Source organism: Solea solea, chromosome 1 (assembly GCF_958295425.1).
Source record: "Solea solea chromosome 1, fSolSol10.1, whole genome shotgun sequence".
Lineage (NCBI taxonomy): Eukaryota > Metazoa > Chordata > Actinopteri > Pleuronectiformes > Soleidae > Solea > Solea solea.
In genome coordinates, this window is record NC_081134.1 from 17538863 (window position 1) to 17563101 (window position 24239).

Here is a 24239-nt window from a genome sequence, read left to right on the forward strand (position 1 = left end):
TCCTAAACACATCAGGAAACAAATATTCCATTGGACTAGCATCGAACACCTGTGGTATTGACAGCATCCTTCTCACGTATTTTTGTTGGGCAGATGAGACCGGTGGGAAGTGGTAGTACTCAGAGTGAGTGTTGTTCTTGGTCTCAGTCTCTGTCTGACATTCCATAGTCACTCCAGTATTTACAGAGGCGGCATGGCCAGCAGCTCAGCCGCTGTGCTTTCTGTCTGTCAAGATCTGCACACAGGGTATGAGTTAAGGGCCAGACTTGGATCACAGGCCAAGACATGGCCTTTGTCAAGGTCCACCAGGCTTTGGGTTCTGCACACATTATCTTAGATTCAGGCCCACAGATTCTACTGGGTCCACTATGAGAACTGATGGTTCCAGCTTGATATCCATACACTGCTCTACTTGTTTAAAAAAGTTTGGCTTTGCTCAAACACAATAGTTCATAGAGAGATCATGTAAAAAGCAGACTCTTATTTCACTTAAAAATCAGACTTCTCCAAGTACATGTGATGTTGTGTCTGGGAAATGGAAAATATTCCGACACAGTTCATGACTAAGCTATTCAAATATTCAATTTTTGCTCCTGCAAGAAGACACTGATTTAGAACGATTTCATTATTCATTGGTCTGTAACTAAAACAAATGGGCTAAGTATGTAATGGATTTAACCATGTGATTCTCTGTTCTGATGTGACTGCATTACTCTCAAGGTCATGGAGCATTCCACATTACATTTTTATGACAGGTTATGTTTAAAAGAAAAAAAAAAGTTCAGTATTGTATTCAGAATAGGGGAAACAATCTGTGGCTTCATCCATTTACCAAGCACATAATGCCAAACACACAAAACTACTACCTACTGATATATTTGCCATGTAAGAATGTGGAACTTTGTGTCATTTTGTTTGGTTAAAATACATCCATTTGTTTATTTTCACATTATTATCACAATCTTGTCCTGTGATTTCAATTACATGGACACCCCATGCAGCCAGTCCTCAGTATGTTTACGTGATGTTAGAAACTATTGCTAATCTGACTGCAACCAGACTTTTAGAATACATGTAAACGTACATGTACATGTCAGTCCAACTAAAATTGTACTAAATTGAAATTCAACTAAATACAATTGGGGCCACTCCTTGGTTCCTGAACTCAGAAACCAGGTTCAACAACCCCAACATGGGAGTGGGAGAAATGGCTGCCACTATACAAACACTGCTACCTTTACAGTTAATCGCACTTTGGCCATATGTGTTTCAAAGTAAATCAGTCATACCCTCAAGCTTTGGTAACGAACACGGTTACTCTGGGGGTAACTCACGATTACACAGTTTTGACTTCTGTATTACAATGTAAATTGAATGCAGCATTTGACCTGAAAATAGAAGAAGAAGCTGAGGACACAGAGGACGAAGACAAAAAGGTCCTGAAAAACACAAAAAGGAAACCGACTTCAGGTTCTGCCAGCAGAACTTAGCGACTTTGTCTGAATACCCTATTCCCTAGCGAGGATTCAGATTCCTCTAGCGCACAGGAGTCAAACATACGGTCCGTGGGCCAGAACCTTCCCACCAGAAGGTCCAATCTGGCCCGCAAGATGAATTTATGAAAAACTACTGTTGGCAAGTGTACGAGCAGGGAGAGGGAGAGAATGAGCAAGCAGCGCTGTGTATGTGTGTGTTTAGAGAGAGAAGTTCTGTTCCAAGCCTGTTCCAGATTACTTGAGTGTCTGTCTGTTCATCCCCTATCTGTAGAAGTAAGGGTGTTACCCTGGGGCAGATGCGTAGATGCTAGTTCTTGTATTCTGAGACAAGATCAGTCGTCCAATTAAACTGCGTTAATCGTATCATTTGCACAATAAGCTAAATAAGGTAAACAGGGCAAAACGGGGTACAACCATTTGCACTCACATTCACACCTATGGTCACATTAGATTCTCCAACCTAACCCTACTCTGCATGTGTTTGAACTGTGGAAGGAAGCCAGACTAGCAGGGGATAAGCCACACATACAAATGAGGAGAACATGCAAACTCCTTACAGAAAGGCCATTTGTGTTTATCACTCAAAGCATACTTATTAAATGATATTTGAATGAACGTAATAGATCTGCCACTTTGATTCTGGTGTCACCTGTGATAGAGTGCTGGGCATTTATCACCAATTGTGACATATTACAGGCTTAATTATTAAATTAGAAAACACTGTTTAGATTTATCAATTGTTTAAGTAATTAGTTGTCAGCCATAATCTATACAACTATGAAATTATTATATAATAAGATGCCTGTGGGGCCATTTTTCATTTTGAATATTGCTCTTGACAAGGAATAATCTAAACTTCAGCAGCCATTATAATACAATTACTCCAACAGCTATAGGCTGCAGACACACAGAGTGGGACATGTGTCATCAACCATCTCTGCCAGTGACACACACCAAGAGTCTGAGTGAGGGACATGTTTTTTTTTTTATAATGGTGAATGAATTATGCCAGTTCTCGGAGGGAGGCGGTGTGATCTGATAGCAGCAGGAGTTTGTGAGAGCAGTGTGAAAGTCTCAGACAAGATTTAAACAAACACTGACTCAGACGTTGGCTTTACTGGCCCGGGGTTACAGCAACAAGCGCTCCTGACAGAATTAGGCCATGAGAGATCACACACTGCCATCCCCAGAGCAGCCTGAGAAGTATATTCCAGCTTCCACCATCATTTGTCACGCTAACTTCTGTCAAGACGCAGTGAGTGCAGGAATCATTTGTCAGAGTCGGGTGTGATAAAATGCTGGAGTTGTTTCTTTTATTCCTTATTACAATGCAGTCAATAGAACATCTCTACAGTGAGATAATTGAGATGTCTAACTGATCTGTGCAGTTTAATCTCCACTCTGCTTCTCCAACGTTTCTCTGCCATCGCTGGTTTTACCTGCGATGATTTGAGCTGTAAATGATCTCTTATAATTTGGATGTTATACATCTTTATATAGCATACGATAGTATTTGTAGCATCCAGACTGGTGTAAGCTGCCTGATAATAGATGTTTTTGCAATAAAAAATGTAGTAAAAAATAAATTAATACTGGCATGAAAAGATTATTTTACCATATTATGTTTCTATTTGTGTTCATAGCAGTTCAGCTTATTGTTGTTCGGAATTATTTGCCACTACATTTCCAGCAACAGAAGAAAAAAACAGAATTCTCAGAAAGGTCTGACTGCCACTCGTCCAAGCTGCTGTGCTCGCAAGACATACAGTCACAGGTCGACTCATGGAGAAGTTTTCCCTTTGGAAATATCTCCACCTTCAGGCCGTGCTCTGCTTCCATCAGCTGTCAGGTCGTCTCACTGGCATCAGCTCCTGCTGAACAAAAAAGGGTGAAAAGAATTCAAAATTTAAAACTCAGCACCCTCATAAGCTTTGCACACACAATACATTATTAAATATACTGAACACAACAGTAGCGTATGTCCGGAGGTTTGTTTTCTGGAAGTTTTACACCTTAAATGTGCAGACATGGCATTCCCCATCTCTGTGAATGACATATACATCCAATGATGGCCAGATTAACCAGGAGGAGGATTTTCTGTGCTCTTCTATTGACTGGCAACCTTCCATGATCGATCACTTCATGCTGTGTGGCTTCGGCTGACACAAACTTAATGCCTAGACTTACTAGATGTTGAATACTGCAGACAAGGAGGAGAATAAACTAAATCACTCTTTCTCCAAATTAAATTAGAGTGTACACTTATTTCTTTAGCACGTAGGCTAACAAAAAAAGAAGCAGCAAAAAGAGTTGGATGATGTGCTTTGGTCTCAAACTCTAAGTTGATACTTACTCTTACTTGTTTGTTTAACTGTATGCTTGAGAAATAAATGTATAATATCATTTCACCTGCGGCCAGAGTGCCTTAGTTTTCTTTTCCACGCTTTCTGCAGTGTTATTTTATTCAGAAAATATATACAGGGTGAAATAAGCAACACCAAAAATTGATTTTACAAAAGGACAATCAAAGACAACCTGAGAAAAGAAATGATTTAATTTACACATCTGAAAAGAGGTGGGAAGAAGTACAACATATCTAACCCCAACAACAATGTTGTATCTCTGTCTTCCTCTTAGATGACTTTTCTTATTTCTATAAATTTGTGTTACATTTCTGGATTGTGCTAGCAAAAATAAAATAAATAAAAATCACCTGGTGATCAGTCAAATACCCTCATCCCTATATCGTGGGAACATATTGGGGGAGGGGGTTATTTGTGTATCAAACTCTTCCACGGTTTCACACTACAAACAGATAAACAGGAACTTTTCTTAACGAAATTATAGCCCCCTCCAATTTGATTATAGCTGTCTGTATAATATTCAACATCCAGTGGAACATCTGGGATTTTAATTTTGTTTCTTTGCTGATCCATGCAACACATTTCTAGAAATCAGTGTTAAGTGTTGTAAGGATGTCTCTAGGCTACCAAGTGTTCTCAATTCCATCTGTAATGACTCACTCAGATGTATTTAGAACTAAAACCACTCAGTTGTAGTGCAGATTGAGCTGTAATTGTGTCTTAGGCCTAGGTGTAATAATGTGGTTTTCTACAACAGCATCGTGAAAACAACAGCATCGTGTTTCCTAACACTTTTACTGCAGCATTTGACTATAATTCAGTGTTTCTCAATGCAAGCTCTGCGAAAAGCCTAACAATGACCCATTCATTTGAATCATGTGTGTTGGAGCAGGACAACATCCATGAGCACAAAGTGTCACTTAAACCTCTGCTGTTTACATTGTCTTTTAGTAGTTGTTGTATTAGTTAGCCCCGAGGGATTCAACATGGCCATGGAAATTAAAGCATTGTGAGGAAACAGCACTGCTGCATCCCTCTGTGCACAGCCTCTGCACAATTATGTAATGAATTGCTAAACACTTCTTGGTAACTTCTGCAAATGCCAACTGTAGAAACATCTCTGACAGCTTAAAACCAGGAAGAGACCATGCATGTAATCACTTAGCTAGAAAGAATAATCCATAGGTATAATCCATAGGAAGGAAGGACATTCAGGGAGTCCTGAAAGCCTCATCACCTGCTGGTTATCATCTCATTAACCCAGCATGCACTTAAACCCTGGCTCTTCATCCGCTAGTTGAGTTGTCGTGTGTAGGTTATTATCTCCTTGTGTAGTTTCTTGTTCTATCGTTTGTTTTCCTCCATATCTGTCTGCCTGCCAGCTCACTACCACCCCAAAACCTAATCCCCATCACCAGCCTCCTGCCGGCTCCTTAAACCTCATTCCCTGCTCAGCTGTTTGTCATTTTCTCCTCAGCCCTCCACCCTGACCTACCACAACTCTCTCTCTGCTGTTCATTGTCCATCAGACATCAGTCCTTGTTTAACATAAAAATAACATTAAATCCCTGCTGACAAACTCTCCTACTCTCGTTTATACAGCATGCAATTCAATCTTCTTTTGCAATCAAGAGTCTCGTTACTGTGTGTTTCTTATTTTCCTCTCTATTCCCATTCTGCCACTTTAATTTTTTTTATAGCAAAATATTGTGTGTAAATTATAAAGGTATTGGACTGTTCATAGAGGAGGCTGAATAAGGTAGCAGATATTTTTGACTGAAACTGAGGCAGCTAAATGGAACCAGCCTTCATTAATACGAGGTTACGTCTTCTGCCACGTTTCTCTGATTTTGAGCAGCATAACTCAAAAAGTAAAAGATCGAAGATATGATGAAATTGTGTGAGAATATTGGTTATAGTGTAGAGAGTGCATTTGTTGGTGTTGATCCAAACACAGCTGCATGTTCACGAGTTTTCTTTTAAACAAATGTTACCTTGTGAGACAGGTTTACACCTGTGATTTGTCTCTCTTTGACTTGTCAAAGTGTCTGAGGTCTAAAATTGGTGTACTCATTTGTATAAAAATATTTTTTGATCTTGATGCCCAATTTCCAATATGTTATGATCTGATTGTATTATTTATTTATTTATTTATTTATTTATTGTATTATTTTTTGTCGGACTCGCTTACATTGTCTTTCAAAAGTGACTCATATCTTAAATCGCATTGTGCGTTTACACTGGTTAACACTTGCAGGGTGGGCTTGGCAACTGACTTGAAAATGGTCAGTAGGCCGAAACAGAGGTGAAAGTGGTGTTGAAAGGCTTAAACGGCATGAAACCTTGGCTTGACTCCACTGGCTTGAGCCCTTGTCCACTGTTGTGCTGACTGAATGAGAGCCATGCGATCGTAGATGATGTACACGTGTTTACTTACGTCATGCAACACTGTCTAGTTTTAAGGACATATAAATCAGGGAATATTGGGGAATATCTGATCTGTACACTATTGTAGATGCACATATCGGATTCATATGTGATTTATTTCCACATACAAATGAGGCCTAAAACCAATCTGATATCTGAATACACATGCTTTTCTTTTTCCTACTTATACCTATGTGGGTCATATCTGATTTGTGCCACATGGGAGCAAAAGGTCAGTATCGGGTCCAAGTTGAAAATTCTGAGTTCATGACCTTGGAACAGCATCATAACAATGAACCTGCACCGTGTGACTAACTCACATGATTCAGTCCTTTAAAATGTTAGCAGCATTAAAGTTAACAGAAAAAAGTGATGAACTATAGCTACATTGCACTTACTAATTAAACTCTTATCTCCCTAAATGAATAGAAGCTGATGCCCATGCACTTTTTTCCCCTGACTTTGTTTTTCTGGCAGCAGCAGCAGCAGCAGCAGCAGCAACCTGAAGCTGCAGCCTTCGTGTGTGCGTCACCATAATGTAGTAGAGAGCTGCTCGACTGTGCAGAGGTGCTCCTGTTTATATGGACGTCACAAATATACCAAGAGTTTGCCTCACTCCTTAGTGGCATGAAGCCAGGGGATTTTATGATTAAAACCAGATTGTGCTTGCCCAACTTGAAGAGGCACAGAAAAATAGATTGCAGTTACGCATACTCTGCACAAGAGGGAAGTACAGAAACATGCACGTCTGCCTCTGCAGCATCTGCAAAGGTGGACTTTTTAGGGGAATACTGAATATTCCACAGCCTCTAGTGATGAACTTTCTTCTTGGGCAAGAGGGACTTTTTTCACAGATGTCTTCTTGTTATTAAGTCTGCTTCTAGTTCACATCTGATTGTGGCACAACAAGAAAGGTTTGGTTCCTCCTCATCAGCCACCTCACAGAAAATGATGCCAGTTATGAGTCAGAGCTATGATCATCCAGTAAATGTAATGACTCCTCTTGATTTGAGTCAAGTGGCTCTAGGGTCTCACTTTGCTATAACAAAAAAAAATGACTGAGCTCCTGCCAACTCAATGATAAAGAAGAGTTTTAGATACACTGCAAAACAAGGCTGTTATCTTAGTTTATAAGTTGCTTGAATAATACTTTATTTTGAGATTTTCGTTTTTAAAATACATAGTGACTCAATGACTAATAGATTTGTCGAGGAAGATTAGAGAATTCCTCAGATCTACTCATGTCTAAGTTTACCCCAGCCAATGAAATTATGTCATCCTGCTGGCTGATGTGTAAACAAACAGAAGAAGAAAGTCATTTCTCGTCTCACTTGCCAAAACAGACACATTTTGCAGTGTACTGAAGACTGGGAAATCATGTGACATCGGCAAAAGCAGACACTTTAAGCCCCCCTTTCCCTCCGCCCACACACACACACACATGCACAAGTACATCAAACACACACACAAACCCTTTTTTTCTAACAGGGGGAGGAACACTGCAATTCATTTACTGACTGTGAAAACAGTGCTGCCAGTAAACACGGCAAACGTCATCAGCTGCGAGGAAACATCAACACTATAAAAGTAGAGGGTGAGAAAAACAAAAACACGTCCCCTTTGTATCTGAGCTTACCATGAGTTGTTCCCCTGCCTGGTCCCTCCTGACCGCCACTCACTGCAGTAGGATCTCATGTTTCAGGCCCCCTGTGGCACCAGGGCAGACCACCTCCCCTCTCCTTCACACCATGCTGGTGCTCTGGCGGCCTCTCCCAGGGTAGGCAGGGGTCCTCACAGGTTTCGGAGGCGTGTACGAGCCCTTGCCACACCGCCCATTTTGAGGATAAGGTGGAGGCTTCTGAATTCTTGAACTGGACGTGCTGTTCCCAATAATGACCTTAGGGTCCAGACTCTGTGGGAGGGGCTCTGAATGAGTTGGGCCACTGTGGGGGTACAGGTGAGGCGGATGGCCGTTTACACCTGGCCTTTCATGGTTGACATTCTTACTGTGGGTGGGTGGGGTGAAGCGGCTGGTTTTAACAACAGATGCCATGTAGACGGGGGAGGGAGCGTTAGTCCTTAAGATGATGCGGTCTTCCTCGTCGTGCTGTGACTCCTGAACTGGAGCAGGCTTGTGATTGGTGAGCAGGACCATCCTGGTGTCACCTGAAGGAGCTGAGCTGTCAAAATTATTGAACACCCCCAGACTGCTGCAGGCCGCCTCCTCGCTGAGGTCGATGTTGGCCGTGAGCCGATCAATCTGCTCAACCACCTGAATGATAATAAAGAAGGTCAATACTTGTCCAAAGTGCTGCGATGTCAAAAAAGTACTTTAAATCAAGAGCTGTACTTAAGTTTTGCAGTAAAACACTTGAACTTTCCCCTGCATTCTTCCATCAAATGTCACTTAAAATTCCAGTGTGTATATTTAGGAGAGTTTATTGGCTGAAATTGAATGCACTACCCATAAGTGTGTTTGTATAAGTGCATAATCACTCTGAAATAAAGATCTTCGACTTTTGCAGCCTTAGAATAAACCTTTTATATGCAGTTACTTTATTTAGGCGACAGACTTGCATCACCGCCTTCCTACAGGAGCCTGAATGGACAAATTAGCTTTATTGTTCATTATGTTTTATTAAAGGGCAGCTTTCTATGCAAAGGAAGAAGTAAAAAAAAAATCTGGCATGTGAAAACCACCATAGTTACCTGACGTGCTTGGGAAAGGGAGGATTGAGCAAGAAAGTCTGCATTTTGACTATTAATAAACATGACATTTCTTCACTCAAAGCTGCTTTTGCCACTCACCAATTCACTCACACTTTCATACAGTGCATCTATGTGCTGCACTTTTTCAATCACACATCTCTCATCCATCACACTCTGCTGGGACAGCCATCAGGAGCAACTTGGGTTTAGGTGTCTTGCCCAGGAATGGAACCCACAACATTCCAATTGAAGAACAACCCGCTCGACCACTGACCACTGCCGCCCAATTACTTGTCAATCATTTGTACACACTGGACCTTTAATACATTCCTATATGTCAGGGGAAAATATTTATTTTTATTCCAAATCCTTCATTTGAAAGCTCTAAAATGATTACCTCTTTGTTTACTTAGAAAAAGACACACTGTGAATGTATAACGCACATCATATTTGTAAGATTAAATTTGTTGTTTCCAAACATATTTTTATAGCCCATCTTTATGTGGTGACGTGTTGAAATGAAGTTACTAAATTAAACTTAACCCTAACCCTAAACTATCTAAGTGACTATAAAGTGGTTAAAATTGGCTCCTTCTCAACCTCCTGCAGCAGCAAATGCTATTTACTGTATGTGATGTCAGTGGCCAATTTCCAGGTATGGTTGCTTTGATTTGAGATACTCTTAAGACATTTATAGGTGATAAAGCTCTGTGTTTTTACTTAAGTAGGGTTTTATCACAGGACTTTTACCATTACCATTGCCAGGACCATATTTACAACCACATGCTCTGACTGTGCTAAAACTGAAGTAATCATCAGCAACTCAACTAACCCTCCAACCAAAGCTGTTTTTAGACCTCCATTGTTTCCAACTGTCTCTGAATGCACAATCATGGACATTTTGTTTTACCAAATGTTTCCACACAAAGCCAGACTCCACATGGAGGCATTCGGCTGTGGACCAGTGCTACAGTTCTACAGCTGCATGCAAAATGGATACTGTAAGAGCAGGGCATAATTTAGTAACAGTCACAAGCCAGGCTTTTTTTATACGCCGCTCGGAACACGGCCAATTTCAGCAGTGTTCTGCTAAAGGTCAGGGTAAATCGTTCTCAATCATCACTCCGGTAAGAGACGTTGAGTAAGTCACAGACAATGCCGTCAGCAGGCACACACACACACATCCTGACATGCTCTCATGCTCACACAGATACACAAACTGTGTCAAACTGATCTCATTTTGTCAGCATCTGAGCTTTGTGTCGATCTTTGGCGTCATCTTCATCACGTTTAGACACCTGATGTGTGTCCACAAAAAGACCAATGGACATCTATTACAATAGAGCCTCCTACCTCTTTCATCTCCACATGAACTTGCTTCAAACCCCCCAGCACATCCTCCAGACCTGCCACAACTTGTCTGATCTGATCCCTCACTGAGTCCTCCCGCCTCTTTGGCTTCACGTCCTCTGAACCCTGGTGCTGGTGTTCGTCGTTGTTTGTCAACTTCGAGGTTTCCGTACTGGTGATGCCAGAGGGAGGGATGCACGACCCCTTCCTCCTGCTTTGGTTCAACTGTTTTTGTGGGACTTCAGTGGGGAAGAACGCTTTGTGTGTGGCTTCAGGTCCATTATAACCTTCCTCTGATCCACCCTTCTGTTTGCTCCAGTCCTGATGACTATCTCTTTCCTCCCCTTCCTCGAAAAGCACTGGCCTTGGTCCACAGTGGCCATTTGGCAAATGAGTCAAATGGGGACCATGGAGCTCCATGTGATGGCTGCATTCACAACCCTCCTCTTCCTCATCCACAGAGACATACCTGACAGTCCTCCTGTGTCTGTATCCTTGACCTTTGAACTGAAGGTGAGGGAGAGGATGTGGTGTCCCAAGCTTAAAGGTGTGCGCCCTGGTGTCACCGTGTACCACACAGCCACACTGTTCTCTGACAGACGGCCAGTGTCTCACCCCAGACTCCAGTACGTAACTCCACTGGGCAGGGTTAAAGTCCCACGGGCAAACTTGGCTCAAGTCATCTGAATGACTGTAAGGGCCAGGCTGTACAAACACAGGCCTCCTCTGTGGGCTGCGATGACCACTTCTCTCAACTTTGTCCACTAAGAAAGCTCTGCCTCCAACGTTCTTAACCTGAGGAGCCTGGATGTCTCTCCAGCAGTCCAGTGATGGGTGGTCCGTCTGTCTGGCTGATGCTGGTTGGTATCCCAGCCCACCCCCGTGATGACTGTGTGGCTGCTCATAGTGGACACAGTGCTGGCAGGGGGTGGGGGCGCTTTTATGCTGAAAAAATCGGTGGTGTCCCGCTGTTTGTGCGCTTTCAGTGTACATGTCCAAAGACGTCCAGACGATTGTGTGGAAATCGCGTTAGAAAACAACTGCTCTCCTTCCCCCCCCTGCTCTCTCCAGCCCAGTCATTCACTCGCTCTGTTTTCCTCATCTGCGTCTTCCCACTAGAAAACTTTTCTTCAGTTCTTTTTTTTTCCCTTTCGTTTAAACCAAGACTTCTCCCTCCCCTTCCTTCCTGTCTGTTGTTTCCCCTTTTCCTCTCCTGTAGTTGTTAATCTCTGCACCCTTTCTTTCCCTTCCTTGGACACCCGCTTTCCTACTTCTCCTAACTTTTTCTTACTCCTTCTTCTTCCTCCTCAGCCTGTAGCCCTCTCTCCAACACGGGGCCCCTCTCCCTCCCTCTCTGTCTGTGTTCCTACCTCTCCCGCCTCGTTGTTCTATCTCATTTGCTGCTGCAGGCTTCCAGTCACACTCTCTCTCTCTCTCTCTCTCTTTCTCTCTCTCTCTCTCTGACTGTGTATTTCCTGTTTCCTCCCCTCCCCTCTCCTCTCCCGCTCTCCTCTTTTCTCCACCTCTTACTCTGCCTCTTGCCTCTGGTATATTCTCTCACATAGTCGACAGTACCTGAATTTTGGGGATTTGTAGTTTCCAGCCACCGTGTGCGACTCCTCTGCTGAAGGACTCCATATGAGGCTCTGTCTCCCTGACAGTGTGTGAGAGAGTCCTGTGCTCATTAGCCCAACTGAAGCCTTTGCACTCTGCAATTAAATACTGTCTGGGTTTCCGTGGCCAGAGACTGAGAGAGGAGGGGAGGGGAGAAGCACCGGGGGAGGTGGGGTTTTTCGAGCATACATAGACAAGGGAGTAGACAGCTCCGCGAGTCAAGGAGACAGAGCCAATGCCTTTTTACAAGAGACACATTTCCACAAATGTATGTCTCCTTATGTCCTGCCTCTCTCTCAACCAATACATCCCCCTTTAAACCCCTGCAAGTCATTCTAACTTTGTCATTATTTTGGACAAAGTGAATTCTTCCTCTACTGGGGCAAATGTGAACTGTAGTAACGTCGTAGTTTGGTCTGCCTGTAAGCTACAGTATAAAGTGTTGAGGGCTTTTTTCATCAGACTGACACAGACACATCAAGACGCAAGCGGTCACAACACCACCCATAAGAATCTCCCGTTGAACAAAGGTTCAGAGGCATCACTTGCAACCAGACTCCAATTGGATGATACAAGCTGTCAATCACACTTGTCAATCACACTTGAGTGCATACATCCATCCATTGTCTGGCCAGTTAATCCCAGCTGACATACTGTAGGGCGAACGGCAGGGTACGCCCTGGACAGGTCACCAGTCCATCACAGCGCCAACACACGGAGACCAACGACCGTTCACTCTCTCACTGCACTCAATTAACCTCTGCATGTTCTTGGACTGTGGGAGGAAACTGGAGAACCTGGAGAAAACCCACGCACACACACAGGGTGAACATGCAAACTCCATGCAGAAAGGCTCTTGCTCCAACCTCAATCTGACATAAATCACAAAATTGATATGAAATGCTATTGAAAAAGAGCTGAAACTGAAGCAACTTAGACCATCAACTCCTCAGGAAAATGTTTAGTGACATTATAAATAAAGTGAGACATAAGCTAATTTTTCCATATATTGTTACTTCTGCATTGCCGTCCCCAGGACAACTGGAAGACTGCGTCTACTGTTTCTATACGATTTATGGGACTGACACATTTGTTTTATACGCCACAGAAGATGATCTCTTCTGTCTATACTGACACATTTTAGTCCATTTATTATCCGACTCATTTTTAGATACTCCACCTGTTTTAGGTTTCTTTGCAGCACTGGATATTTTTCAAAAGGCCTGTATGCAGAGTCAGTGAAGTGAAACAGTCGATAGGTGTGACCACTCTCTCTCTCTCTCTCTGAACTGTCTTGTAATCTGATTATTAAAAGCCTTCATCACACTAAATATTTGCTTGTAATGCTTTAAAGCAGAGCCTATAGGAGGTGCATAAATGCCATGCTCAATGAAATCATTTGAACTACATTATGCCAAAAGGATATTTAATGCTAAACCATTAAGCACATGAAATAGCCATTGCAGCCACATTCGAGACTGAGTGCTCAAGTTCACAATTTCTGCTATCCATGGACAACTATGCTTTGCAGATGAATGGTACCAATTGTTTATCCTTAAGGCAGTAAAAGCAATCAACCTCACTCACTGTCCAAAGTAGTACAAGGCTTCTGTGTTGTTCAGAGACTAAAGAATGCACTCCTCTTTTTTTTTTTCAAGGAAAATAACTGAAGCTTTGAAAATAATGTTTTGTAAAAAAAAGAAAAGAAGAAAAAAAACTACTGGGAATAACAGCACGGAAGGATAAAAAGGATTTATCCATCCCAGCAGGAGGATGAGCAGGAGTCCAGTCCCAGCTGCTGGAAGAAACTGTTCTTATAGACGACACGTAAAGCTGGAGAGACTTCAAGTGTACTTTACTGCAACATGTATTTTCACAGGACATCTATATGCACACTCACACTTTCACTAAATTATAAGGAAGGCTGGGAATAAGTATGCTAGTTAGAACACTGGCTGTCCCTGTGACTGAGTAGATGTTTACCATGAGATCTATATCATATATATTTTGTAAGTCCCTCAATAAACGCAGAGGTGGAGCTACAGGCAGTAAACAACTGGCTCCTTTCAGAGCTGCTCGGAGTTGCATCATTGCTCACTTAAGAAAACTTTTGTCAGTGTCCTTGACTTGAACAAACTATTGACGTGGCAATATTTCCACCCAGAGAGGGACATTTTAGGATAGTTTCCACTTCTGACTTTAAACCCTGCACTTCGGCACGCTATATATCTCATACATATTCACACAAATCCAGACAGATAGTTGATAAGTGGAGACGCAGTAAGATCTCAAGCTGTCATCTTAATCTCCGTATTTCAAGTTAGGGGCTCCGAAGGCTGATCCTTGTCTACACACTACAAAGGGAATAGCAAAGGTTTCAGGTACCTCCTGCACCTTAGTGTGTGTGTGTGTGTGTGTGTGTGTGTGAGTTGCCTAAGAAAGTTCCCAGCTTGTGCAGCCCTTACATCACGACGCTTTGTGCCGACCTGCCCACTTCCCACTCCACTGTATGACTGCAGGGCAATCACAAAGTGAAGAGAATGGGAGTCGCACTTCACCACTTGCCACTCTGTACTTCCCAGACCTCATGAGCACGTTTGTGTCCTTCTCATTGAGTCCATCACAAGAAGTCAATATGTTGTTGTGTTGTTTGTGGCCTATTTAGCCTCTGATGCAGGCCTTAGCGTGCAAGAGATAATGTTGGTGATATGATACACAATGAGCGTTTTATCTTACCAGATATGCTGACGCCAATAAAAGACACACAGACTACAGTGCTGACATTTTAAAGCCACAGGGTCCTTCAGTAGGTCTGCAATCCTTATTCATTCATTTTCTCCCACTTTATCTTACACATGAGGGTTTTCAGGGGCTGGAACTAATCTCAGCTGAAATTGGGTGAAAGTCAGTGTACGCCCTGGACAAGTCACCGGTTCATCGCAGGGCCAACATACTGTGACAGAACGGTCGATTTATAGTGTCCAATCAATCATAATCCTTCTGCCAAGAGAATTTACCTTAGCTGTTTCCGTTCCACCTTTAAATAATTATTGTGTGTCAAATGTCTATCTTTTCAGTGATCAAACAAGTTAAGCCTGTGCTTTTCTTCCTTCTAATAGTATATTTTATAGCAGTGTCCCCTTAAGCAAAGGGTTGCCAGACCACCAGCACAATAACCTACAAAAACAGAGCACAAGTGATTCATTGTATTATATTTATTTCTCTTTTTTTAATGAAAATGACTTTTATTGCCAAAAACAAATTATAAGAGTGCCATTTCTGTCAAAATGACTTCTCATCAATGCGCATTTTTAAGTGTTTATACGGAAATCTTGGGTCCGTATACTGCCGTATCACAGACTACATCACTGCATGGCATAAGCTCACAGACATGCATTTGCATGGATGCACTCGGTAACCTTTACTTCACATCCACCCCTCTGCACTCTTAAATAAAAGCGAATGTCAAAAAATACAGCCTCGTAATATTGTTTACAGTATTTGTACCTATACTATATCATATAAAAATGTTGTCGGACAACACTGTGTTCAATTTATGATTTAGGAATCAGTGCTGAAAATTAAATAGTGCTTCTTCATTTTGTCATCATAGCAGCGGATGATATTTTCTCAAGATTTGATATAGGTTTTTGTATCAGGAGCAATACTTCCAGAACACATCTATATGGATCATATTTTATGGATTAGTCAAGTTGTTTTCATCATCAATGAGATTTTTGGATTAAACACCACAGTATGAAATTTGAAATCTTTGCTGGATAAACAATGCAATTACAATGTATTTATTTATTTTTTTAAATAGATCTGAACTCGCTGATCAAATAGCAGAAAAGTTATTTCGTGTTCCGAACCATGGCGCCATTTGTCAGCACTGAATAACAATGTAGTGGAGTAACTCTAGAATATGAACTTGTTAAGAGACACTGAGAACACGTTTGACAGTGCACACTATGGAGACACTCTTCACTGACCATTTGAGGGTCTTGTGGAAACCTCAAACTTGAATCATTCATGAAGCTGCACACATCAGCGCTTTAATGCTCACTGAATGTATAAAATATAAGGAGAATCTGTGGGACACTGCAGAACTCCTCTGCTCCTCTGTCGTCCACAACTAACACAGACAATATACTGATACTGCGCCTCTGTAGATGACTTTAGTCCCACTCTCCTAATGTGAGTAAATGATTGCATTGCATTCTCCTAAGACGCCCCAATCATCATTTATTTTACAGAGCAACATATCCAACCAAGCCTTGAGATTTTTTTATGCTACCAAAACAAAAAAAAAGGAAAACCTGACAAATGGTGTGTTTAAAATATTAAAAGCTGGCACAATTAATGCTTAGTCATAGAGATTCCCTGCCAAGAATGTGGTGTGACTGTGACTGAGAGGAGGGGAGCAGAACATTTGGAGATTAGGATAAGCACTAACAGGAGACGTGAGTAGAGACATCTTCTTACTGGACAACATGTACATCATTAGGACAGCGTTGGTGAGGACTAAAGAACCTGGGAGGGCAATATTGTTTTTCCACTTCTTCATCGATGTCAATAAAGGAGGCACATGAATCCAGTGATTTAAAATCCCACAGAGTAATGTGTTGTGAAACAATGGCTTGTTTTTTGTACTGTATTAGTTTTGGTGTATTACAATATAACTCTTCCCTTGGGAAATAAAATTGGAAGAATGGAAGCTTTGAGGTTTGAGGATTTAGACACCGGCATTCATGGGACAAATATTAGGTCACATACAAATCTATTCTGTTTATTATGTGGGGTGTTGTTGGAAAACAAAGGGGAAAGTGTTTGTTTCAATGTTATTTTATTTCACAGCAGGATGACCTTTTTAAAAAAAAAAAAAAAAACTCTAAATTATCTATAAACAGTATTTCGTTAGTAGCCTCTGTAAATCCAACTGAGTCTGCCAGCAATTCACTCTGCAGACACGTCTGGCACGCGCGCCATTTTGGCCAAATGCAGAATGAATGTTCAGGTGAAAAAACTGACACAGAACTGTCTAAACTTATAACTTACAATTGTTGTGCTCTCTTCTATCTATACCTCACCTCTTGTCCTTTCTGTCCCCCATTTTTCCTTTCACCCCAACGGGTCAAGGCAGATGTCTGCGCATCTTTGAGTCGGGTTCAGTCAGAGAGTTGTTTTCTCTCCACTGATGCCTCGTGCTTGCTCATTGTGTGAATTGTTGGGTTTCTGTTTCTATGCACAGCACCTTGAGATAAGGCATGTTGTGTTTCAGCGCTATACAAACAACATTGAATTGAGTTTAATTGAATGTTGTGAAGGAGGACATGTGGACAGTTGGTGTAACAGAAGAGGACATAAGATAAAGAAGGGTTTGTGGATGAACTCTGATGACTTTTTATGCATATGACTTGATGTTATATCTCTTCAAATTCTGGGGCTTATTAAAGGTATTTAAATGTCCAAATAACTTTAACGTAAAACCAAACCAAATGAAGATGAGGGAAAGTGGATGGAAACACGTAGTTGGTCCAACATGTGAGCTCTAACACCCATTGAGTTCTTATCTCATATCAGTGCTCGGTCTGTCAGCACACATTCTGCTGTGAGGGAATGAATGGCTATTGTGTTCCAATTTGGATTATGAAACAATTCTTGTTTCCAAACCAGGAAACCCAGTTGTATTATGCCACAAAAATGCTGTGTCATGTAATTCAAAGGCTAAATATTGTGTGAGTTGTTGTGAGTGTATAGCATGGTTTTATTTTCTCAGGCTTGGATGCTTTTACTTTAAAATACAAAAGTGGGATATTGAAGAGGGTAAGTCACTGCTACAAGTACTTTTTTTCCATTCTTTGCCCAAGATTCAAATCCACTTCCTACAGTTATTTTCCTTCTAAGAGTAAATAAGTCATCGACACTATTCCACCCGTGAATCATTATTACACAATACACAGTGTAAGGTCAGTGAATCTGTACAGCACATGTCGGACCTGTGGGTGCTGCTAATTTGTCTCTATGTGCAGAACATCAAGAACACAGGACTATAGCTGCTTTTAAAACAGGCCTGACATCCAAATGACAAAGGCAAAAAGCACTAATGGACAGGATAATGGTTGGTGAGAGTGAGTGTTGCCTTGAGAAGCACAGCAGAGATGGTTCACGGGAGGCTGTTGCCATGGTTGACAGCAAGAAAACGGGAACAAAATGATTAAATTCACCCTGTTGGCACGAGAGGTGGGACATGAGGACGAGACGCAGAAAGATATGGGGCGTACATGGGTTGGTTTTTGACTGCTGACAAAAGGGGGGGGTGTAGCTCTGCACTGGGATACCCAGTGAATGTGTGTGATTAAGGCTGTTGCTAATGAATGAAGAGGAAAGGGATGGGTAAGTGGAGGAGTCTCGACAGCCGTTTGTCACAGTCTGCAGTCTCTCCATTATATGTCACTAATTCTTATGCACTAGACCAGTGGTTCCCAACTTTTTCTCCTTGAAGCCCCCCTTACTTGTGTCCAGGAAAAACCAGGGGCCCCCCGACCGAACCCATGTCCAGGGCACGCACCAAGTAAAAAGTTCATATGCAAAAATAAACAGCAGTTGTAGGTTTTTGTTCCTATTCTCACAGTGTATATATATATAGATATAAAACATGTCCTGTGGTTCCATTAAATCAAAACCAAGGTATTGCCTTGTTTTCTTTTTTTGATACTGGTGAGTCTTTGATACTTTTACATTTCTCACACAACAGGAACGTGATCAGGTGTTGGTGATAAATAGCTTCATAAACAGAAAGGTGGTGTTTGAAGTAATATGTTAAGTATGGGTTAGCAATTATGTAGGTTCATCACAATCTATCCAATATTTAATGAGATGTCTTTGTCTGGAACGTAATGGCCCTTCGGGCAAATTTGCGACAAGTCTTGATGATCCAGAAAAATGCAGTTGTCAAGAAAGATAAATACACAAAAAAGCAAGTCCATACACATTGGAGGCTATACATGACATACCATAAATACAAATGAAAATATCCAAGTATCCGGCTCTTACTTTTGGTTGTATATGTGTGTAGTAAACATGGTGCCACCATGAGCCCAGGACACTGCGTCAAGAACAGGAACAGAACGTCTGACTCCTAATGTCTGACTTCTGTTCACTCAGCTCTGACGTGCAGCAGTAACAGACTCCAATAAGCTCACACCACATTGTTCATTTAACAGCACAGTGCCAAGGCCTTTGGTCATTAATGCTCCAATGCAGAAAATTAGAAATCACCACTGCCAAACGTCTGCTGACAGCAAAATGAGGAAGAAATATTCGGATCCTCTGCTAAATGCATTAATACTTTAGTTAAAGCTACAATACACTGTGTAAGAAAGTGTGCTATTGTACAAAAATACATTATATTGCAGTATGATCCCTGCATGTTTGGGGGATCTGATTGCTGTTGAATTGATGGGTATGTAATGATTTACTGTTAGGTATTTTCTCATTTATTAGTTTATTAACATTAGTTTAAAAAAAAGAAAAGAGGAAGAACCCTTGAGTAAGCCTCCACTTTCATACTTCTGCATTTGTGACAACCTTTCCCAAAACTAAAACAGTTTTAACAGTTCACTACCAGTAAAGAGTTTTACAGGAAAGACCTCATGTTCAACATTAAGACATTATCAAAATAATCTCTTTCATACGCATGATATGTTAACAGTGTGTGACGACGGTCATGAGCCGTTTCTCTGACCTTTTGATATTTTCAGGCTGTACAACAGTGTAAAGGTCAGCGTCTTACAGAGAGAGAGAGACTTTCAAAGAGCTGAACTGCTTTTGTACTAAAGAAGAAGAAGAAAAAAGATTATTATTTCTACATTTGGAATAGAAGTTTGAGCATGTTTGTGCCTTGAGTGATTGCTGAAGAAAGAGAATAATAAACCTTTGGCTTTTCACATCCAAGGAAATCCAGGTGTCTTTTTGTGCTGCAGTGGCTGCGAACTGGCACAAACATCATCTCAGGTTAGCAATACTAATGCTTTACATAGTATTTTGAGCACACAACCAGAGTAGCAACATATAGCAGTGTTTGTATGGTTGTGGCCGTCCTGGAATCCCATGTTGGTGAGGTTGGTGATTTTCCGAGATGGAAATCTCGAGTTCCGGCTACAAACAGTATGCACCATCATTAGTCTCATGGGGATGATAAATTAAAAGTCTCAAAGTCAACAGGGTTCACCCTCAGAGAACTATGAGTTATTTAAACTATCATCAGCACATGCGTGGAATCATGCATAGACTTAATCTTCTGTGACACCTGTACAGAATTCATTTGCATAACATCTACATCCTGTAGCTGTGGAGATCATTTACTCTGTGTGAAAGAGGTAGACAGATCTTAAGACGGCTTACGTGGGTGAAAAACAAGATTCTACCTCTCTGAAATTACTCTTTTCTTCCTTTTCAGTGAACCCTTGTTATGTTTTTTGTTTTTTTTTCTCCAGGCTTCTGAAACTCATTCTGTGAACACACGGCAAAATCTAGTCGCAAACCTTCAAATAGGTGCAATCCTTGACACTGTAGTGCACCACAGAGCAAATGGTTTTAAAAGACAGGATGATGTCACAAGTGGAGAATTAGAGGCTGTGCTGATTACACTGAATAGACCCAGCTAATTAAAACTGATAAGAGACATGCAGTTACCGCTGAAAAGGAAAGAAAAAAAATGCTGTAATACACATTAAACACAAAGGAATAAGGCCAACTGCTTTATGTTATTTGCAACAAGTCTCCAAACACATAGCCCTGTCCTTCACGCTTAAGGCCAACAACAGCGTCAGCTGAATCACTTTTGAGTTGGTGGATGGTGAAAGAAGGAACTGTTGAAAGTGCTCTAATTTACGTAACACAAAGAGTGACGCCTCCAGGCTTAGCAGTTTTGAGATGAGTGGCAATGAACTTATTAAATTAATCTTGACAGGCACTCACTTTTGATTGTGCTTTGTTTCAGATCTGTCATGATAATGGGCCACATCCCCACAAAGAAGGCAATTAACATCCACCAAGTCAACCATTTCCTTCTTTTTACATCTGCTGCAAATAACAGCATTGTATTAATTTGTATACATTTTTTCACTCCCTGTGTCTTTTATTGTGTAACTGTAGCAGATGGCAACGTCACTGTGGTTTCCTGCTGGTGGTGTGATGATGCAGTTCCACAAATGGAGAGAAACATGTCAACAACATGCACTCACAGGCCACTTTATTACGTACATCTGTTCAACTGAAGTGGCAACCGGTCATGAATCTGGACTCCCATGGTGACGCCTTCACTGGTGTCTCCTGCAACCAGGCACCTGCTGGACAATAACAGCTGTCAATCTCACATATGCTGTACTTTATTAACAATTTCCTTTAAATGAGAATATAATTTGGGCTACACAGTTGGTGTATAGCGGTTAGCACCGGGTTTTGTGACCTGGTTGGAACAAGGGTCTTTCTGCATGGAGTTTGCATGTTCTCCCCATGTGTGTGCGGGTTTTCTCCGGTTTCTTCCCACAGTCCAAAAACAATATGCAATATGGGGATTAGGTAAACTGGACACTCTAAATTGACCACAGGTGTAATTGTGAGAGTGAATGGTTGTTTGTATCTTTGTGCGGCCCTGTGATGGACTAGCGAACCGTCCAGGGGGGTGACCCTGACTATCACCCTATGTCAGCTGAGATTGGCAAAGACCCTCATGTGGAGGATAAAGCAGATAGCACATGGTCAAAACAACCTGGTGACATTTAAACCAAGCATCAATATAGGGGAGAAAGGTAATTTAAGTGACTTTGAATGAGGCACTATTGTTAGTGCCAGATGGGCTGATAATCTATAGGGTTTACAGAGAATGGTTGGAATAAGAGAAAATGAAAATTAAGCAGCATTTCACTGGGTAAATAATGCCTTGTTGATGCCAGAGATCAGAAGACAATGGTCAGACTGGTTCAAATATGATATTACGGTGAAGCAGTTGAACTGCAGAAGCAGAAGAACCACAGTGGGTTCCACTCCTGCTACTTTCTTATGCTGGGTATTTAGCTGGTAAAAGAAAATGGCAGCCCTGAAAAACCTTGGGTGAACCAGTTAAACAAAGCAGCTCAGGCTGGGAGTGTGGTTTCACACACTGTGCTGACGCAGTGTTCAATCTTGGCTCCAGCTAAGCGACGTCTCTTATTTTCTCAACTGACAGTGTCTTATTGAGTGCCGCGGCATTGTCTGTGAGAGCACAGAGTCTTTTTTTAAAAGTCCTGTAAATCATTGTTAGAAGTGTAGTGACGATCGCATGAGAACCCTTTCAGAATCAGGGTCAGTCCTGTTCATACCGGGACCTGAATGAGTCGTTTCCGGAGTAAACACGTCTTTAACAAGTTCATTTCAGTGAAACACAGTTTTAAAGAGGATAGCTCTCTCTTTTCATTCATTCATCCATTCATTCATTCATTCATTCAATGTCTACCGCACATGAGGGTCACGGGGCACTGGAGCCAAGCACAGCTGACATAGGGTGAAAGGCGGGGTCGCATCCTGGACAGGTCACCAGACACATAGAGACAAACCACTCACTCTCACATTCACACCTACGGTCAATTAACCTCTGTTTGTTTTTGGACTGTGGGAGGAAACCGGAGAACCTGGAGAAAAGCCACCCACACGCGGGGAGAACGTGCAAACGTCACACAGAAAGGCTTAACCAGGATTTGAACCCGTGACCTTCACAGCTCTGTCTTTTTAACTTTTAAAACGGCTTTGATGGAGACACATCAAAGCTTGAGGCCGAAGCCCATCAGTATGTATGTTCAAACACTTCTACCTCATAGGGGGCAAGTACATTACAGTGTCTTTAAATTCATAGTTTCTAATCTCTCCCAAAAGGTGTCTCTGAATCAATACAGTGTTTTGATTTATGTTGCCTACCTGTTGGATGATGACATTGCTGCTTGTCTGTGCAGTTTTGTTAATCACTGCACTATTGTGCTAATATTTGATATTGAGGAGAGATTCCCCTCATACGCTTTTGTGTTTCATTGCATACAATACAGTAAACAAAACACTCACTTATGAGAATATAATTTATAAACTTTATTATTATTTAATAAGAAGACCTGAAACCATCAACTCCTCAGGAAAATGTCTGTGTGATATAAAGCAAGTGAGAAATAGGCAAATTTCCCCCACAGACTTGAATTCAAATGTAGTTTTTTGTAGCTCGTGTCGTCCTTCAGTAGCTATCCAATACATTCTTTCTCGCGGGTTGGCTTCAGGGAGGAAACCAGAAGACTACGTTCATTTTTCCACAATGGTTCAAGTGCTTGCCTGTCACAGTTCATTCAGACCTGACTCCACCCCATTCTACCTGCCAAGACACACCTCCTCATCAAGCCAATACCACTCACCTGTGATCACAGCTGCTCCTCATCTCCTTATTTACTCCAGCTCCTCACTCACTCACTTCTTTGCCAGATTGTTCTTAGCCCTTGTGCGAGTCTTTCCAGCGTTTTATTTCCGGACTGACTTTTCAATTGCCGACCCTGCCTCTGCCTGAACCCTGGATCTCACCTCGGCCTTCTACCATGTTTCTGCCTCACTGTCTCTGGCTTCTGTCAGCCTGTTCTCTGGACTGTCTGGTGAACTTTGGTGAAATCAAATTCAGTTTAGGGCCCCATCAAGCCTTGGACCGGCCCTGCCCACAAGTTATAGCAGTGTTAAAAATGTTCCCAAACCTGGAAAGGATGCTGTTCTTGAATCAAAAATGGTTCTGTTTAAAAGAACCAAGAAAATATTCACATTTAAGAAGTTGAAAAATCAAACGGCTTGTTTTTAGTTATTGAAAAAAACACTTGAATCCATGAAATGATTATCAAGATAGTTGCCGATTCATTTAGTAATCGATTGATAATTTAATAATCGTCCCAGCCCTACTTTGACACATTCTGACTGAGTTTTAGGATGTTTTTACAAGTTGAACGCTTCATAAAACCCAAAAGAATATTTAGTCGTAGCCCAAATGAAATCAGACGAAGCAATGATAGACAACATGTATCGGGATATTTCTGTACTTTAAGACGTAGTAGAAAAACTCAAAGTCACAGCACAGCGTGCACTAATGTGTCCTGTGACGAGATCGTCTCTGACTGATTATTTATCTACTTTTAAGCACCTGTTTTGAAGCTTCACTTCAAATTTACAGACTATAATTAACTCCCCTGCATTTCCTGTGTGACACCACTCGAGCCGCAGA

The 24239-nt window shown here is 41.6% G+C and overlaps 1 protein-coding gene across 2 annotated transcripts; it reads right to left on the reverse strand.

Moving 5' to 3' along the window:
* Window positions 1–2787: 2787 nt before the first annotated feature.
* On the reverse strand, window positions 2788–12073 carry LOC131471718 (uncharacterized). 2 transcript variants are annotated; one of them, XM_058648443.1, is made up of 3 exons: window positions 10349–12073; window positions 7923–8558; window positions 2788–3367 (listed from the first exon to the last, which is right to left on the reverse strand). In XM_058648443.1, the coding sequence occupies exons 1-2, from the start codon at window positions 11336–11338 to the stop codon at window positions 8028–8030; spliced, it is 1521 nt and encodes a 506-aa protein (XP_058504426.1). In that variant the 5' UTR covers window positions 11339–12073; the 3' UTR covers window positions 2788–3367; window positions 7923–8027. The 2 variants fall into 2 exon arrangements, with proteins under 2 accessions (XP_058504426.1, XP_058504418.1); XM_058648435.1 differs by having other exon boundaries at window positions 2788–3370; window positions 10349–12072.
* Window positions 12074–24239: the final 12166 nt, after the last annotated feature.

What these genes read in the sequence shown, in the direction of transcription:
- LOC131471718 (XM_058648443.1), bottom strand. Translation starts at nt 11,338, where the DNA reads ATGTACACTGAAAGCGCACAAACAGCGGGACACCACCGATTTTTTCAG. An exon ending in TTCATGTGGAGATGAAAGAG is followed by an intron (nt 8,559 to 10,348) that starts GTAGGAGGCTCT and finishes ATTATCATTCAG; the next exon opens with GTGGTTGAGCAGATTGATCG.